The sequence below is a fragment of the Vulpes vulpes genome, chromosome 1 (assembly GCF_048418805.1).
Source record: "Vulpes vulpes isolate BD-2025 chromosome 1, VulVul3, whole genome shotgun sequence".
Lineage (NCBI taxonomy): Eukaryota > Metazoa > Chordata > Mammalia > Carnivora > Canidae > Vulpes > Vulpes vulpes.
In genome coordinates, this window is record NC_132780.1 from 92,110,563 (window position 1) to 92,129,824 (window position 19,262).

Below are 19,262 nucleotides of genomic sequence, written 5' to 3' on the forward strand. Positions count from 1 at the left end.
ATCAAATATCTGCAAATGTTGGACTCTATATACCATTTCATTGATCTTTTATTCTACCACGTGGTCTTACTGTACCTTTATAATAACTCTTGAAATGTGAAAGGGAAAGTCCTCCCATCTGAACCTTTTATTATTTTTTATTTTTTAATATTTTATTTACTTATTGTAGAGATAGAGGCCATGTGAACAGTGTCGGGGGTAGAGTAGGCAGGGAGAAGCAAAGGGAGAGAGACAAGCAGACTCCATGCTGAGCACTGAGTCCAACACTGGGCTCGATCCCATGGCCCAGAGATCATGATTTGAGCCGAAATCAAGAGTTAGATGCTTAACCAACTAAGCCACCAGGCACTCCATCAACTGAACTTTTTAAAAGATGTCTTGATTATTTATGGAACTTTGAAATTCCCTATGAATTTTATAATCACCTTGTCAAGAATTTTATAATCACCTTTCACAAAAATCTGTTAAAATTGTCGTTGGAATTGTATTTTTTTTTATTTGAGAGAGCAAGTGAGCAAGAGAGCTAGAGCTCTGTTCATAAAAATGGACAGATATTTAAAACTTATCATAGAACACTCCTAGCAATAAAAAAAAGGTTAAAACTACTCATATGTGGAACAATATGAATGAACTTCAAAGACATTATGTTGAACAAAAGAAGTAGAGGCAGAAGAATATATACTGTATAGTTCAACCAATAAGAAGGTCAAGAAGAGTCTAAACTAATCAAATGATAATGAAAATCAAAACAGTGAGTTCCTATGTTTGAGGTATATGAGAAAAAGCATGAGGGAATCTTCTAGAGCGCTGGAAGTATTCTGTATTTTGATCTCTGGTTGGTAACATGGTCATGTATATACGAAAAAGGTTAAGATTAGTGTGCTTTAGGCACCTTATTTTATGTATGTTATGACTAAATAAAAAAGAACTTTAAAAAAACGCTCAGCCAGTTGTTTTGTGGGAATTAAAAAGTGATTCTGAAATTTATATGGAAATACAAAGGTCAAAAGATAGCCACGGTACTCAAATAAGAACAAAGTAGAAGGACTTGGTCTACCAGCAAAAAGAAAGGAATTAAAATAGTATGAGATTTGGCAAAATAATAGACAAAGAGACCAATGGAACAGAGAATAGTCTATAAAATTACCCATTAATGAATGACATTTAGTTTATGAAGATGGAGCTTTAGGGAACAGATTATTTTTTTCACTAAACAGTGCTGGGTTAGTCAGACTTAAATAAAAATTAAATTTGAACCCCTAGTTTAAATCATATAAAAATAAGTTCAAGGCAGATCATAAAATAAAGCAATAAAGTTCTCAGAAGAGAATTTAAAGAATATCTTCATGAACTTAGAGTGGGATAATATTTTTTAAACAGGACACAGAAAACAACGACCATAAGAAAAATAAGTGGTAAATTAAACTAGATTACATTTAGGAACTTCTTTTATTACTCTATTGAGAGAGCAAAAAGGCAAGCCACAATAAGGGGAGAAATATTTGCAACATTTACAATTGCCAAAGGTTTCACATTCAGCACATGTAACAAATTTCTTCAAACAAAAATAAAATTAAAAGACGATCTAAAAAAAAAAAAAAAAAGACTGGTGGCGTAGCGGTTTAGCGCCGCCTTCAGCCCAGGGCGTGATCCTGGGGACCCGGGATTGAGTCCCAGGTCGGGATCCCTGCATCGAGCCTGCTTCTCCCTCTGCCTGTGTCGCTGCCTCTCTCTCTCTCTCTCTCTCTCTCTCTCTCTCTCTCTCTCTCTCTCTCTCTCTCTCTTTAAAAAATAAAATCTTAAAAAAAAATAAAAAAGAAAAAAATAGGCAAGAAACAGGAGCAGATCCCTGACACAAGGGTATATCCGAATGGCTAATAAACTTATGAAAAGGTTCGCAATGTCATTGAAACTGATGGGAATGTAAATTGTTATCACCACTTTGGAAAACAGGTTTGGCATTATTTACTTAAGCAAAATATGTCTGTCCCATGATCTAGTAATTACACTTCTGGGTATGTACTTGGCAGAAATATGTGCACCTAGGCAAGAGACATGAGCTAGAATGTTCCAAGAAGCACTACCTGCTAATAGCTCCAAACTGGAGACAATCTAAATGTCATCAAAATAGAATGTATAAAGGAATAGTAGCATTGTCACATAATGGATGACTTTACAGTGCTGCACTAAAGCTTTAATGTAGTAACACACATTTCTCAGCATAATGTTGAGTAAAAGAAGCCAGATACAATGGAATATCACTGAAGGACTGACTTGGGGGAGAAAAAAGGGGGCAAGAAGACAGCTTCTGTAGGACTAGCATTGTTCTATTTCTTGTCTTGGACGATGTTTGCTAATGCATTCTCTTAGTGAAAACTCACTGAGCTATAACCTCTGTCTTGGTGCATTTTTGTGTTTGCGTATTATACTTAACTATTACCAAAAAAAAAAAAAATTTAAGTGCATGGACCACTTCTCCAGAAATATTTCTGGAAGAACTGGAGGAAGATCTGACGAAACAGGATTCCATAACATTTAACTATTTGATATTATTTAGATTTGAGCAGAGAGCATAATGTAAACACTGTTAGTGGTCCCAACTATCCACAATGAATGTCAGAGTTGACTAAAAGCATTTCAGAAACCTCCTAAATATTAGATGCTTATTATCTCCCCAGGACTCTCTCCTTTTCTCCTTCTTCCCCAACCACCACCTACTCTTTAATCTTCAGACTTACTTTCGGAACCTCTATATATTTTGAACCTACCCCTGATTATACTTGTATGTCCAGGGAAGGGCATCTGTTCCCATTCACAATGTACTTTATGAAATGGAAACACATCAATGTTGCATTTTTCATAAATTAATAATTATACATCTTCATATATGCATTATTTTGCAGTTCACCCTGTAACTGTTTTTGCTTTATTTTTTTAAATGCAGAGGCATATTAGGAAGTCATTATGAACGCAGACTTTGGAATCAGATGATCCAGGCTTCAGATCCCAGTTCTGTCGCTTATAAAGTGAGCAACCTGCCCTACCATGTTTCCTCATTTTGTCATTTAGGGTAATGTGACTAATTCATAGAATTATTGTAAGGACCTAAGAAGGTGGTAAGTGTAAAATTCTTAGCATAGTACCTAACTCAAAGTAAGAATTCAGTAACTTCCCATGACAGTGATGATCATGATGATGTATCATTCCTGGAAGCTCTTTAGGAGTTCAGCTGGACTAGGAAAAGTTTGTATTTTTTGTTTGTAGTATTAGTGCTGGGATTGAGGGAGGAAGGTATTGGCCTACAGCCTTGCTGAACAGAAAGCTCAAAACCCATACATCAGACTCCACAAAATCAGGATCTCAGCAGGTGGTAAATCATGGCAAGAAAAATTGTCATCTAGACATTTCTCCAAAGAAGACATACAGATAGCTAACAGACACATGAAGAGATAGATGTTCAATATCATTTGTTATCAGGGAAATGCAAATCAAAACCACAATGAGATATCACCTCATACCTGTTGGAATGGCTAAGTTCAAAAACACAAGAAACAACAAGTGTTGGTGAGGATGTGAAGTAAAAGGAACCCTCTTGCACTGTTGAATGGGAATGTAAACTGGCGCAGCCACTGTGGAAGACAGTATGGAGTTTCCTCAGAAAGTTAAAAATAGAATTTACCCTACAATCCAATAATTATACTACTCGGCAATTGCCAAAAGAAAAATACAAAAACACTAATTAAAAGAGATACATGCACCTCTGTGCTTATAGCAGCATTATTTACAACAGCCAAATTATAGAAGCAGCCCAAGTGTCCATCAATAAATGAACAGATAAAGAAGATGTGGTGTATATAAACACAATAGAATATTATTTGGCCATAAAATAGAATGAAATGTTGCCATTTGCAACAACGTGGATGGATCTAGAGGATATAAGCTAAGCGAAATAAGTCAGTTAGAGAAAGACAAATACCATATGATTTCACTCATATGTAGAATTTAAGAAACAAAACAAATAAGCAAAGGAAGGAAGGAGAAAGAGACAAACTGAGAAACAGACTTTTTACTATAGAAAACAAACTGGTGGTCACCAGAGGGGAAGTGGGTGGGGGGATGGATGACATAGATAATGGAGATTAAGAGTACACTTCTTATGATGATCACCAAGTAGTGCATAGAATTATTGAATCACTGTATTGTACACCTTGAAATAATATAACACTGTATATTACCTATACTGGAATTAAAATTTAAAACTTAGCAAAATAAATAAATAAAGCACCAATCTTGGGGGAAAAAAAAAAGAAAACTTGCAATCATTATGATAGAAGAATATATCAGTTTGAATGTGTTGAGTCATTTCAAAAATCTCCTGAAGGATATACTAGGATTTATTTTGACTGGAAAGGTTTAGACTGGGAGGGAACCAGACTGCCTCTTGTTGAAGTTCACAGGGTGGGTGAGACAGTAGACTTTGAAGGTACAAAGGAAACTCCCTAAGGTGAGTTCCAGGGCACAGGTAAAAACAAAAGAAGTCATGACTCCACTCTTTAATTTAATGCATGAGAAACATCAACTGAACATGTAGCAATTTTTTAGGTCACACTCATCCTATGAGAACCACAGGCATCTATTGAGGACAGAGTGGTGAATCTGTTAACATGTATGAGACCAGTGAAATTCTGACCTGCCATCTGACAAGTGCAAAGGGGAACATGCACTTAAGAAGGGTAGGGTATGAGGGAGGGTGAGCTATGTGCCTGTCTGCTTTAGCCCCTTTAGGTCCACAAATGGTTCCTATTTGAACAGAAGCACACATAAGCCCTACAGTTTAGATACCAAAAATGGCCCCAAATACTTTTGCAGCAAGTATATGTCAAATTTAACTCACTAGACTTAACATGATAAGGATGAAGACTTACTAGTATAATTTACAGTCAGTAAGAACAACAGCAACTCACCACAATGCTGATGATGCGCTGCTAAGATAGAGTGCTTCCTAAAACGTTCAGTCCTTCCTAAACCTTCCTGAATCTGAAAGGCCCCAGCCGGGAAAAGAGAAATCGTACCAGTTATTTTAACAGAAAGAAATTTCCTATGTAGAATTGATGAAACAGATGTTGGAGAACTAACAATGTAAAAGGGCAGTGGAAGTAACCAACTACAGAAAGCAACTCTCAGCCTGCAGGGCTGAAGGAACAAAGGGGAGAAGTGGGGGTTACATCCTGGCAGAGGAACCCAGGAAGCTGGAACTCGCCTCTGAGAATGGGCATGGCCAGCCCATTGCTGGTGTCTCTGAGGGGGCACAATGAGGCTGATTCTGGAAGAATGGAACCAGCTGCTCCTACCAGGGTGAGGAGACACTGTGGGACATCGCTAAGGAGGGCAGCAAATAGGAAGCCCAGTCCCCTCGCTTCTCCTCCGGCTACCAGCATTCCTCCAGTGCCCCCAATTGGTGGAACCTAAAGACCTGGCTGACAAACACCTGTTTCTAGAGGCCTAGGTCCTGAGTCCCAAGGCTGAGTCCCAGCCAAAGGGGGACGGGAGATGGATTTATTCTGTTTCCAAGTCTTTCTGGGGAGAAGGAAGTAGCATAGTTCAGGGACTCTAAAAATCTAACCCTTCCTCTCCCTCCCTTCCCAGCAAAAAGACTTCTTACTTTTCAATCACTCTAGGTTCTTTGGTTGAAGATGACAGTCGTTGATGCAAGTGTAGGGATCTGATTTTGCACACTCAGGTTATCTGTGAGGGAAAGAGGGAACACATGCCAGGTGGATGGTTTATTTCTCTATTTTAAGGCTGTGCCCAACCTTTACAACTCCCTCTCAAGGACCAGAGCCGAGACCGGTTGTCAGGTTTTCTTTATACCATTGTAACTACTTTAGCACGTTTCTTCATGTCCACCAGCGCCATCGCGTCATGAAGAGCCTGGGACCTGGAAGCGGGCCTGGGTGGAATCCTCAGGCCCCTGCGCGCAGCTTGGGGGGGGGGGGAGGGTTCATCCAAGCAGATGCCCTGACTTCCTGAGTTGCCCTTCTCAGGATGGGGGTAACGCACCATGGGATGACACCTGGCTGCCGCCGGGGAGGCTGCGTGGACTCCAATGCAGCGCATGGCAGAGCCCTGGCAGGACGTTGAGGCATAAACACCCGCCTGCTTCCGGCCCCGAACTCTGACACGGCCAAGTCTAGAGGAGTGGCTCTCGGGTTCGCCTCCATCCCAGGCGCCCTTTCCCGTGGGCTCGCCGGCTCCGTCTCCCCAGGGCAGGTCTGGCCGCCGGCGCAGACTCGGGGACCAGAAATCGCGGGCGGCGGCGGCGCGGGGCCGCGTGGGGGCGGCGGGGGTGTGACCCGGGCCCGCCGCCCATGTGGGCCCGCCCACCCCCGGCGCCGGGCACCCCCCGAGGGGTCCGGACGCCCGGGCGCCAGGCCCTGCGGCTGCTGCTGCTGCTGCTCGCGGCGGCGCCGTCGGGACGCGCAGGTAGGAGGGCGGGGACGCTCCCGGGCCGGCCGCCGACTGCCCCCCGCGCCCCGGGGCGCTCGCGGGAGGCGCGGGGGGTGGCGCTGGGAGCCCCGGGAGAAACGCGGCTGCCGCCCGCGCGCCTCGGCTCCCTGGTCAACTTGCAGGGCTGAGGGTCTCACACTTTCCATTGCGGGGGAGGGGGGCGCAGGGGGGGAGCGAGCGTGACAGCGGCGGCTCCGAGCGGAGCTTGCGGCCCGAGGCAGTGACCGCGCCCGCGCCCCCGCCCGCACCTGCATCCGCGCCCGCACCCGCGCCCGCGCCCGCGCCCGCGCCCCCACCTGCACCCGCGCCCGCGCCCCCACCCGCGCCCGCGCCCGCGCCCGCGCCCGCGCCCGCGCCCGCGCCCCCGCCCGCGCCCGCGCCCCCGCCCGCACCCGCGCCCGCGCCCCCGCCCGCACCCGCGCCCGCGCCCGCACCCGCGCCCGCGCCCGCGCCCCCGCCCCCGCCCGCGCCCGCGCCCGCGCCCGCGCCCGCGCCCGCACCCGCGCCCCCGCCCGCACCCCCGCCCGCGTCCGCGCCCCCGCCCGCGCCCGCGCCCGCGCACCCGCACCCGCACCCGCCCGCACCCGCGCCCCCGCCTGCACCCGCGCCCCCGCACCCGCCCGCACCCGCGCCCCCGCACCCGCCCGCACCCGCGCCCCCGCCTGCGCCCGCGCCCGCCTGCCCGCTGCGCTGCGCTCCGAACACCCGCCCCGGCCCAGGGTCTGCTCGGAAGGAGCCGCGTTCCCTGGAGCCCGGCATAGTTTTTCCTCTGCAGCTACGACCATATACAGATATGTGCTCTCTGGCCTTTTCGGAAGTAACAAAACTTTTACCTGATTTATGACCTAAATTTGTGACGGAAATGTGTTTTGCTGTGTTTTTAAGTTTAAATTCTGCCAAATGGAATCCAGTAAGCCGGGATGATTTGTTGACCTGATTTCTGTTTTTCTTCTGCATTTCTAGTATATGAGAAAAAGATTTAAGATGTTTAAAAAGCAAGATATCCGGGATTTTTTTTTTTTTAAGTTAAAACCAGCAAAGCTTCCCAAATACTGTACTTTGTAGGTGGTTCAGGCTTTTATGCCTTTTAACCCAGAGCTGATCAACAGTGAATGCAGAAAGAAAGTTGTCCTCCAAAGTGCAGTATTCTTTTTTTTTTTTTTCCAGTATTCTTAATAGTCCAAGAAAAAGTTCCATACAAAGTTTAAGTTCAATACAGTTATTATGGAAGCAACTCCAATGTCCATGATAGATGAATGAATAAAGAAGATGTGATACACGTACACCCATGCACACATCACATACAGGAATATTACTCAGCCATAGAAAAGAATGGGATCTTGCCATCTGCAACAACATAGGTAGACCTAGAGAATATTATGCTAAGTGAAATAAGTTGGGGAAGAAAAAAGACAAATACCATATGATTTCACTTATGCGTGGAATCTAAAAAACAAAACAAATGAATAAACAAAAAGCAGAAACAGTGAGACCAAACTGATGGTTGCTAGAGGGAAGGGAGGTGGAAAATGGACAAAATAGGTGAAGGGGAGTGGGAGATACAGCTTCCAGTTATGGAATGAATAGGTCACAGGAATAAAAGGTACAGCACAGGGAATATAGTCATTAGTATTATCATAGCTTTGTATAGTGATAGTAGCTATACATGTAAGCATGGCCTAATTACAGGTTGGTGGGATCACTATGTTGTATACCTGAAACTAATGTAACATTGTATGTCAACTGCACTTCAATAAAAATACAGTAATAATAAGTTCAATACAGTCACAAAAGAGGTTTGCATATTGATGTTAGAGAGATTTTTGAACAATAGAAATACCCTCAAAATGTTTCTCTTCTAAATCCTAAATTTATCAAAACTTATAGTTATTTTATTTTATTCAGTATTTATAAACATATTTATAATATTATGTTATATTATTTTATGATTTTATATTGTTTTATAGTTGTTTCTACATATACTGTTTAGGAAGAGACTATTCCTGGCTTGTACAAATATTGAGCCTTCAACTAGCAGATACGAATTTGCTTGTTTCTATATTTAATCAAAGAGAGAAATAAGGCTTGCTCCAAAATTGCGTTGGGGGGCTGGCGTTAGAAAGTAGTAATATTCTTGGTGTTAAAGCAAAATTTTTTTTGGGGGGGGGATCCCAGAAGAAATTCTTTTCTGATCCATAAGATCCAGGTACTTACTTAGCTCTTCCTTTTTTTTTTTTTTTAAGATTTTATTAATTTATTCACAAGAGGCACAGAGACACAGGCAGAGGGAGAAGCAGGCTCCCTGTGGGGAGCAGATGCAGAACTTGATCCCAGGATTCCAGGGTCACACCCTGAGCCAAAGGCCGATGCTCAACCACTGAGCACCCAAATGCCCCTCCTTAGCTCTTATTAAGGCATTTATTTCTCTTCTGGGTCTTCAGGCACCCTAAGGACTGCTGGAAAAATCAGGTTGGAAGCTACCTGGATATCATACTTATCCCTGAAGAGAGAGTGATTTCTATCCTGATGGATTAGCCACAATATCCGCTAAGCAATGTGGGCTTTCGAAGGGTTAGATGAGGCTGCCAGGCTGTCAATAGATCAGGCTGTATAAACCAAACATTCAAAGAGAAAGAAAAAAACGTCAACGTAGCATCAACATTCTAGGAAAATGTTGATATTTAAATTCAGGTAATCTTTTAACAGAATTCAGAACATCTGTGGTGTTCCCTCAAGGCAGGCATGACACCCATATCCATTCACTTTCACTCTATAAACTCTCCAGAGACAGAAGTTTTGCCAGCAAGTTTATCCCTGTCACATGTCATACTCTGCCCTGTGGGCCCATTCCATGCTTATTCTTCAGTGAAGATAAGGAACTACGGTCAGGGGGATCCCTGGGTGGCGCAGCGGTTCAGCGCCTGCCTTTGGTCCAGGGCGCGATCCTGGAGACCCGGGATCGAATCCCACGTCAGGCTCCGGGTGCATGGAGCCTGCTTCTCCCTCTGCCTGTGTCTCTGCCTCTCTCTCTCTCTCTCTGTGACTATCATAAATAAATAAAAATTAAATAAAAATAAAAACAATAAAAAAGAAGGAACTACGGTCAGCATTCTATAAACAAGCTTCTGGAGCCAATAAGAGAGAGCAGGAGAAGATGACTTCCCAAGGTCATGTATCTCCTCTCCTCAAGCCCTCGACAAGTATTCATTGCTATAGAATAATTCTGAACTCACCTACAAGGCTTTTGTGGACCACTCCTCCATCTCTCAGCCTTACCTCACACCACTTACTTCCTGATCTACTGGCCTTTTTCCAGTTCCTAGAGCAAGCCAAACCATTTTTTCACCTCAGAGACTTCATACTTGTAGTTCCCTCTGCTAGAGTGCTCCTACCCACTCTAGCCCCAGCTAACTCTAACTCCTGCTCAGACTTGGCATCTTACCTCCAATATGCCTCCCTCAGGGAGATCTGCCCACAATCCTCAAAGAAAGACAAGTTTATATTTAGGAATAAATGAACCTAGCTTTAGTTTTGGAGCTTTTAGAATATAGCCAAATATTACTACTACATCTATGCTTGTTAGAACTAATTTACTATAATTAACACAGTGATGGTATTTGTTGAAGTGTCTCTTCTTTAATATCAACATAGCAGCATTTGGATATTCTCTTTCACTGAGAAGTTATTTGTACACACAGATGATTCCCGTGGACTAATTAAATTCCCTTCATTATTTTTTTTAACTTTTAATTTTGAAATAATTTGAGACTTACAGAAAAGTTTCAAAACCAGTAGGCTATCCATAAATCCCTTAGCTGGTTTCTCCCAAGTTTAACATCTTACATAACCGTTGTATGATGTTCAAAACCAGGACACTAACATTGGTGTGATATATTCACTAAACTATAGACCTTGCTCAGATTTCAACCGTTTTTCCACTAAGGCTGTTTTTCTGTTCCAGGATCCCACTTTACATTTACCTGTCCTGTCTCCTTCATCTTCTCCAATCTATGACAGTTCCTCAGCCTGTTTTTGCTTTCATGGCACTTTGGAGTGTCATCTCTTCTTAGAATGTCCCTCAATTTGGGTTCATTTGATGTTTCTTCATGATTAAAGTGAGGTTATTCCTTTTGAGCAAATTATATTGTCTTTCTCAGGGCATCATAGCAAAGGATTTATGATATCAATATGTCTTCTTTGTGGTGATGTTAACCTTGATCACTTGGTGAAGGTGGTTTCTACAGGGATTTTCACTGTATAGTTACTATTACTTTGGAGCAGACATAAAATAATTTCTTGTACATTTGCATGGCTTCCACGTTTATCAGCTAGAGGTGCATCCCCAACCTGTCTAGGGAACATCATGTATCCCAGATCCAAGCGTGTGGCTAGAGTATCACCAGCTTCATATCTTCCGAATGTGTGTGTACCTACTGCCTGTAACTATTTATTAAACTTCCTATAGGACAAACCCAGGAAAGACAGTATGCACTCTCAAAAGAACAACTAAGGGGATTTGTTACCTCGGTGAGGTGGCATGGATTAGGAACAATGTGGAAGGGCTGAGGAGGTACCTCAGTTCTCTGAGTGTACCTTTTTGTACAGCTCTGGCTGGTAGAGCCATACGTAGGACACATATTTCTCATTTAAGCATAAACTTTGGTCAAGGGACTAGGCAGATGGAATTATTAGTGTTTTAAATATGTTAGGATAAGCAGTTCAATGTAAAACATTTTTGTAGTACTTTTTAAAAATATTTTTAAATTTATTTGAGAGAGAGCAGGAGTGGAGAGAGGAAGAGAGGGAGAAAGACAAGCTGACTCTGTGCTGAGCACGACGTGGGACTCTGACATGGGGCTCGATTCCACGTCCCTGAGATCATAACCTGAGCCAAAATCAAGAGTCAGATGCTTAACTGACTGAGCCACCCAGATGCCCCTATAATATTTTAAATAAATAAAACTGCATATCTGTGTGTTGCCTTTGTTAGTGCTCAGCATAGTACTTTTCACAAAATATTACTCAGTAAATTTGTGATTTTTTTGCTTAAAAGCACCTTTAATTTCATGCATGATGTGTTTAAAATGATTTTCTATTTGCATCATTTTCGTCACTGTACAGTTTTACCAGGTATCATTGATACATTTATCTCCATGATGATTAAAAGAAAAAGACACCTTAGAATCAGCTACAGCTTAATGTAGCATACGTTTTAATGAATAAAATCATTTTATCCATCTTACTAACTAACATTACACTTATGCTAGGATTATGATATTTTGAAAGCATTCTGATTTTTCTTGGTCCATATTTACGACTATTTGACACAAAAGCTGATGCCAGAAAAGTGAATTAAACCATTCTAACCAATTCCAAAGTACATCAATTACTTATAAAATTGGAGAATAAGAAAACTTTAAGAAAAAAATTACTGGCTGAAGACATTAAAATTAAATACATCCTCTATTTTAGTTTTCAGAATTCCTGTGTATATAGAAACTTGGAGTTGACAGGACATGAAAGTCCCATCCAACTGCTTCTCCTGTGAATCTCCTTTGGAGCACATTTCCAGATTATTACCTACCTGCTATTTGATTACCTGTCACCATGGGACATTCACTGTCTGACACCCAAAGCAGGATGTCCTGTCTTGGCAAACTTCCAGCTATTAAAATGTTCTTCCATATAATGAACGAAGGTCTTAATCTCTTGGATCTTCACCTACAGTTGGTCCTCACTCTATATTGCTGAAGCCAAGCAGAACAAGCTGTGCCGATAACTGCATGGAGCATTCTGTGTCTTCTCTCCTCTTAGCTAAGCACCTTCCCAGACGTGCCATGTCGGCCTGTCTTGATCTTTCTAACATCTGTGTGTTGGCCGGCAAGGTCCCAGGCTGCCTCCCTGCCGATCTTGATGAGATGGCCAGTTTACTAACATTTTAAGCACTGCGCCTGGCATGTTTGTCCTTGAATGATTCAGCATCAGGTTCTTGGTGAACATAGGGTTCTGGAAGCCCGAAAACTGCCCTCCTTTTCTTTGTTGTCCTCTCCTCAGAGACACAGACTCTGAACCCTCTTCTATACTCAGGCTTTCATATTAAGACAAGTTCTCTTTGTGGAGGTTAGTTTTCTGTTTGCTTCTCGAAGGCTAGAAGATGGAAGTACAGCATAATGTTTTATCAAAGCTTGGGTCTGTGATGGTGGTCTTTAATCTAACCAAAGATACTCTTTTCTGAAAATAAAAATGTTTACTGGGTATCTGTTCAACTCTAGGTCTGATTTCTGACTGTGGTGGTCAGCACATTGCATGTTGGGCCACAAAATGGCTTCCATACGGCTACCTCAGTCCCTTCATGCGCTGCTTTTGCAAATGCCAGCTCTACCGCTAGTCCCAGAGACCTGGCATCCTTTTGTCCTGTACAGACGCGTCAGTAAGTTGTCCTTCTACTGCCTGATTCTCAACATGTATGCTTTTCGTTCGGCTTCCTCAAAGTTCCATCCCATATGGGTGCATTTGTGTTTTGGTCATATGAGGTGTTTTGGCAACTGCGTTGTCCTAGTCAATGCATTTGTTTACATTATTTCCCCCATTTGAATTTCCTCCCCCTTAACTTTGCAGATATTTTCCTGCTTTCATCAATCCCCTCATCTTTACTTTCTGGAGACTCGGCAGCCCTTAAAGCGTTCACCGTTCTCCTCAGTAAACACTGTTCATTTTTGAGGATAGATACAGGCAAGCAAAAAATACCTCCTGTATTAGTTTTCTGAGGCCGCTGTATCAAAGTACCACAAAACAGGTAGCTTAAAATACCATAATTTATTATCTCATGGTTCTGGAAGCTAGAAGCCTGGAATCAAGATATTGGCAGGGTTGATGCCTTCTGAGGTCTCTGAAGGAGCATCTGTTCCATGCCTCTCTCCTAGATTCTGGTGGTTGCTGGCCATCTTCGCCATCCCTTAGCTTGTTGATCATCATTCCAATTCTCTGCCTTCACATGGTGCTCTCCCTGTGTCTTCACACAATCTTTCCTCTGTGGATGTCTGTCTTTGTGTCCAAATCCCCCTTCCCTTTTAAAGATTTTATTTATTCATTGGACAGAGAAAGAGAGAGCATGAGCCGGGAGAGGAGCAGAAAGGGAGAAGAGGTTTCCTGCTGAGCAGAGAGCCCAATGTAGGGCTGGATCTCAGGACGCTGGGATCATGACCTGAGCCAAAGGCAGACGATTAACCAACTGAGCCCCCCAGGTGCCCCTAAATTTCCCCCTTTTATAAGATACCAGTCGTATTGGATTAGGACCCAACCTAATGACCTTTTTTAACTGATTACCTCTCTAAGGACCGTGTACCTAATTAAGGTTACTTTATAAGGTACCAGGGGTTAGGATTTCAACATACTTTTTTCGGGAGGCACAACTGAATTCATAACACCTACCCTCACTCATAGTCTTGAATGTAGGGCAGGATCCGTGGCCTTGGCTTGCAAAGTGGAGAAAAGCTCCCTTTTCAGCCCCATGCGGTGGCTTTCTCATCCTCAGCATGTTTATAGTCTATGTCCATTGCCAAAGAATGCAGAAGTGTCATGACTGAAAGTCTCTCCTAAGAATGTTGAGGGCGGAGATGAGGTCTTCTCTTGTACTTTCCATAACATGAACATAAGAGAGAGCCACCATTTGGTAATATATTCAAATATGGAATTATTATTTTGTAAGCCTAAAACTAATATGATGTTATAGGTCAATTCTAGCTCAGCAAAAAAAGCAGGTGAAGAGCCATCCATGGTGTGTAATAAAGCCAGTGCAGTTTAAAATTCTTCAGCAGAGGGGCTCCCTCTCCTCAGACCTCTACCTCCTGCCTCGGCTTGTCTGAGGTACACTTTCACTGCAAAATCGTCACTCTTGCTCCAACAAGGACCGTTTTCATACTTAAGGCTAACTATCCGTCTAATTCCAAGCCAGTCCTCCTTCTCCATTTTAGATTAAAATATATTTGTTGCAAAGTGCTCTACTTTGTTATTTTAAAAATTAGCTCATAATTTCTAAGTGTGAAATAAATTATCACATGCAACTCAGGAGCAAATAACTTTAGGGGAATAAGGTATTCCAAGTGACCAGATTTAAGGAAGAAGAATTACCCTAGCACCCCATGCATCTATTTTGGGTGTTCAGAAGTTAACATATACCTTGACATAATGTGATTTGAGTACTTTTCATTCATTCAGTGTCATTCATTTATATATATCAGGAATAATTGTAGGCATCAAGGTGAACAAGAAAACAAGGTCTCTTTTGTCACATAACTTTTAGTCTCACACAGGTGATTATTATGTTAAAGTATAAATGCCAGAATTGAGAAAATCATGCTTCTTTAGAAGCACAGAACAAGATAACCAATCAAATTTAGAAGGCAAGTGGGGCTTCCCTTAAAGAGGCCCTTTAAACTAGGGCTTACAAGATTTGCTGGTAGATAGATGATAGATGATAGATAGATAGATGATAGATAGATAGATAGATAGATAGATAGATAGATAGATAGATTAATTGATATATATATATTTGTTGTGGCTATTTGTGGTCTGTGATCAGTGAGTATGACCTGCTGAAAGCTCAGATGATGGTTAGCATTTTTAAGCAATCAAGTATTGTTTTCATTAAGCTATAAGCATTGTTTTCTTAGACATGATGCAATTGCACACTTCATAGACAACTGTATGGTATAAATATAACTTTTATATTCACTGGGAAACCAAAAAATTCATTTGACTCACTTTATTGTGATACTCACATTAGTGCCGTGGCCTGAAACTGAACCTGCAGTGTCTCCAAGGTATACCTGTGAAGCTAAATCAGGGGTTAGCTTCTATCTATAAATTACCAGGTAGTTAATATTCCTTTCCACATAGAATAGTCTATCTATAAATTACCAGGTAGTTAATACTCCTTTTCACACCTGAAGTTCTTTCTTTTAAGCCTACAATTCAACAAACAAAACGTGGGCAGGAGTAAGGAGCTCTGTAACTATAGGACAGCCTGACTTGATGGCCATTGGCAGCCTCAGGTCACTATGGTCTGTGGCTCTTTGCAATACCAGATCAGACCACAAACGGTTAACAAAAGGCACAATTGTTATAGCTGTGGTTTTGCAAGATCAGGCTAGTGTCCTAGGTGCTATTTCCTACTTCCTTAATCAAACAGTGCTTTGAAGGCTCTGTTGGCTTTAATGAGCAAGAGCAAAGGGAATGTCTTAATTGATCCATTCTCTCAGCTATTCCTGAAGAAGTTCCAAGGCTGTCCACGCAGCAGTGCCTGTGACTCTTCTTTATGGGTGGCCTCTTCATTGTCACTCTGTTTTTCTCTTGACCAGTGGTTTTTCACATCTTTGTGGCAGTTAAGGATCTAAAAGAGCTAATCTTCAGTGTGGCCTATGTAGTGTAGAGGACTTCTGTTCATTCTATTGCATATAGTTATGCAACTTCATCCAGGCATAATTCAACCCAAAAGAGGCCTGATCTTAGCCCCGGTAACCCTTAAAAACATCAAAGCATCACTTGTCACTATAGAGAAGAGATAGCCTATTGCAAAAAAAAATTTTATCTTTCTGACAGTGTTGTTTTTTTTTTTTAAGATTTTATTTATTTATTCATGTGAGACACACAGAGAGAGGCAGAGACGTAGGCAGAGGGAGAAGCAGGCTCCCTGCAGGAGCCTGATGTGGGACTCGATCCCAGGACCCCATGATCATGACCTGAGCCAAAGGCAGATGCTCAACCACTGAGCCACCCAGGTGCCCCTCTGACAGTTTTGTTTTTTTGATGGCTACTGTACACTTCTGTCTTGGTCTTGTTCAACTGGAAAATCTAAGATGGCAACTGGTGATCACACCATCAACTTCATTTACCTCAGAATTTGAGTCAACAATGAACAGAAGCAAATACTATTAATACTTCCAAATCACCACTAAATATTTACTTCCAAGTTACTTTCCACTAAATAATTATTTTTAAAACTCTCTTAACTTTTTCTATTAATTATTTTCTTACAATTTTACCTTGTTGATTTTCCCTCTGAAAATTTCAAGTGATAGAGATATTAATGAAAGAATGACTTTGCTTCTGTAAGGATAAAAAGAAGTACTAGTTGTGAATATGATTTGAAAAATAGATGATATTTAATCAATACCTGCTGATTGAACTTGGAATTCCCAACACTATTCTTTTCAATACTATAGAGGTCCCAAATGGGTTGCCCTTGACTCTCTTCTTGCTTTCATCTTTTCATTTCCAAGGCAAGATACCAAGTAGTAGAGGCACCAATCCACACTCAAATCTGTTTTTCCATAGTTACTATGATGTTCATTATTACAAATCAAGGTACTTTAGAGATCACAAAATGTGGAGAAAATCAAGTTCCTGTCCTGAAAGGGCTAATTTCTAAAAGGGAAAGGAAGACATTTGTATAAGAGATGATATAAGGTAGTACAACTGGTTTTCTAACAGCAAAGTTGACATAGACAAGTTAATAATGGTGTCTTTAAAATAGGCCCTTTGGAAGGTGATGCACAAAAACCTTACCACAATATATTTCTTAAACTCCTTTTTTCCAAGTTCCAAGTAGAGCTCATATGTTGGTCAGAATAGCCCATCAAGTGGCAAACCTTTACCTTGGAGGTATTATTTAATTTCCAAAAGCATTCCAAGCTGTTTCCAACAAACTTGGGTAGTCAGGCTGGAAAATCAGGTTACAATTGGGCAAAAAAAAGGTATGAATATAAAAAAAAAGTGAGATGGAATTTTTTGCATGTTTATAAGCTACCTCTGAAACTAATTATACCTGAAAGAAAGTGTGCCCCAAATGCCATGAACTGAGCAGTACTATAGGAATAATTATAAACCCTCCCCTGGGAGCTTCATGGAAGATGCATACTCTTCTATGGGTAAACTTCAAAACGTTTCTTTTAAAAAGTAGTCTCAGCTTTAAGGTCTCGCTTGCTATCAGGTACCAACAGCAATAACCAAAAACATGTTTAAGCACATAAATGTATTTATTGAGGTGTGGCTATGAAGAAATAACACTGCTTTTTCTGTATGACTCATGCATCACTCATCCACATAAATGTTCACATTTCTGGCAGGGAAAGCATATACTGATGGATTGTGTCCCAAATTCAAATATATGCTCATTCCATGAGAGCATGGCCTTTTGTGTGTTTCTGTCTTCTGCTGCACGCTGGTGCCTAGTGCACAATATGTGCCCAGTAACTATGTGGTTATGAATGAATGAATGACGTGACTGTGTACAGTTCTGACCAGGAAAAGCTTCAATGAAGAAGAAATACTTGGGTTTTCCTCATTGAATTTCTTCTCTCTCTCCTTAGAAGCAATCATTTATAACATGCAAAATTGATAGTGATCATACAATCCCTTCTTCCCGCAACAGTGCTCTTAGGAGCATTTCCTAAAGGCAGTAGGTAAGTATCCTATAATAATAGGAGCCCTGTTATAGTCAGAACACTTGACCTCAGTCAAGTATCCTCCAAATAGCTGAATAACTACAGCCAAGTCATGCAGCTTCTCCTGGGCTCTATCTAGTTAGCTGTAAAGAGAGAATAGTAACCATGGAGGACAACACTGAGCGAATAATGATTGAGCTCTTTCTTTGTGCCAGGCACTATTCTAGGAGATCTGTGTAGAGCATCTTACTTAATCATCCCATCAGTCCTATGAAGCCCATAGTATTATTTTATTTTACAAAGAGGAAATAGAGGTGCAGAGGTTAAATAACTTACTTGAGGCTGCATGGTTCATTAAGTGGTAGAGAGTGGCCTCCAGTATGGCTCTGGAACTCTTGTTCTTAGAACTTCTCTCTGGCCTACTCACCTAAACAATTACTAGAAGACAGTGAAAGAGGGCAGGTGGCAGTGCCATGTAATGTGCAGTATTATTAGAGAGAACATAGAGACAGCACCCACATATAGCAGACTGGGCAAAGAAAGAATAGAGAAGTAACTGTGGAGATGGTGGTCCAGGGAAGACAATCGAGTGTGCAGGAACTAATGTTCACGCTAAACCATGCTCTCTCCTATATAGAACACAGCTGTGTATCTTTTCTTAGGTAAATAGTTTCTGAATCACATTTTAAATGCTGTTTTTAGATGATTAGTTTTTAAGGGCCCTTGCCGGATACATAATTAGAAAGAAGAGAAGAAAGAGGAGTTAATATTTTTCAGGAGAACTAATTTACCACTTAAGACAAAAGAAAATCTGCTTTTCCTTTCAGCATGATGAAGTCAGAACAAGACCTGAGAGAATCTGTCTAAAGGCAGCAATACCGTTTGGTTCTCATTTGGGAGTGGTTAAGATAAGTAACTTATAACTCGTGGTTTCAGAAATTGGTTGATCACCTTCTTGTGCTTTTTGTTAACTCTTTTAATTTCACTCCCCACAATAAAGAACTGATACAAGTGTATTAAGGTATTTTCCTCTTTCAAAAGACACTTGCAGTATGTAGCAACCACTTGCCATGCATGGACTACTGTTCCTTCATTAAAAAACATCTGTGGAGTCTCTTTGGACTGTGTTAATCCCCTGTGTACAGTGGAGTTGACCAAGGTGGTTTCAAGATACCAAGATTTGGCAGATCAGGTAGTTCCACCCCCATTCAGTCCTCATGTGAATCTGGGTCCTGCACTGCCTCCATGGTTTATGTGAGCCCCACCAGTCCCTGGTTAGTTCTCTTCAAAAGCATTTATTTGCCAGATGCT

At 41.7% G+C, this 19,262-nt stretch overlaps 1 protein-coding gene across 1 annotated transcript in view; it reads left to right on the forward strand.

Moving 5' to 3' along the window:
- Nucleotides 1-6,214: 6,214 nt before the first annotated feature.
- IL20RA (interleukin 20 receptor subunit alpha) overlaps nucleotides 6,215-19,262 on the forward strand; it is a 39,631-nt gene continuing 26,583 nt past the window's right edge. Inside the window, exon 1 of the mRNA XM_072720063.1 lies at nucleotides 6,215-6,483. Coding sequence (XP_072576164.1) covers nucleotides 6,369-6,483 — 115 coding nt within the window. The 5' untranslated portion in view covers nucleotides 6,215-6,368. The remainder of the gene's footprint in view (nucleotides 6,484-19,262) is intronic.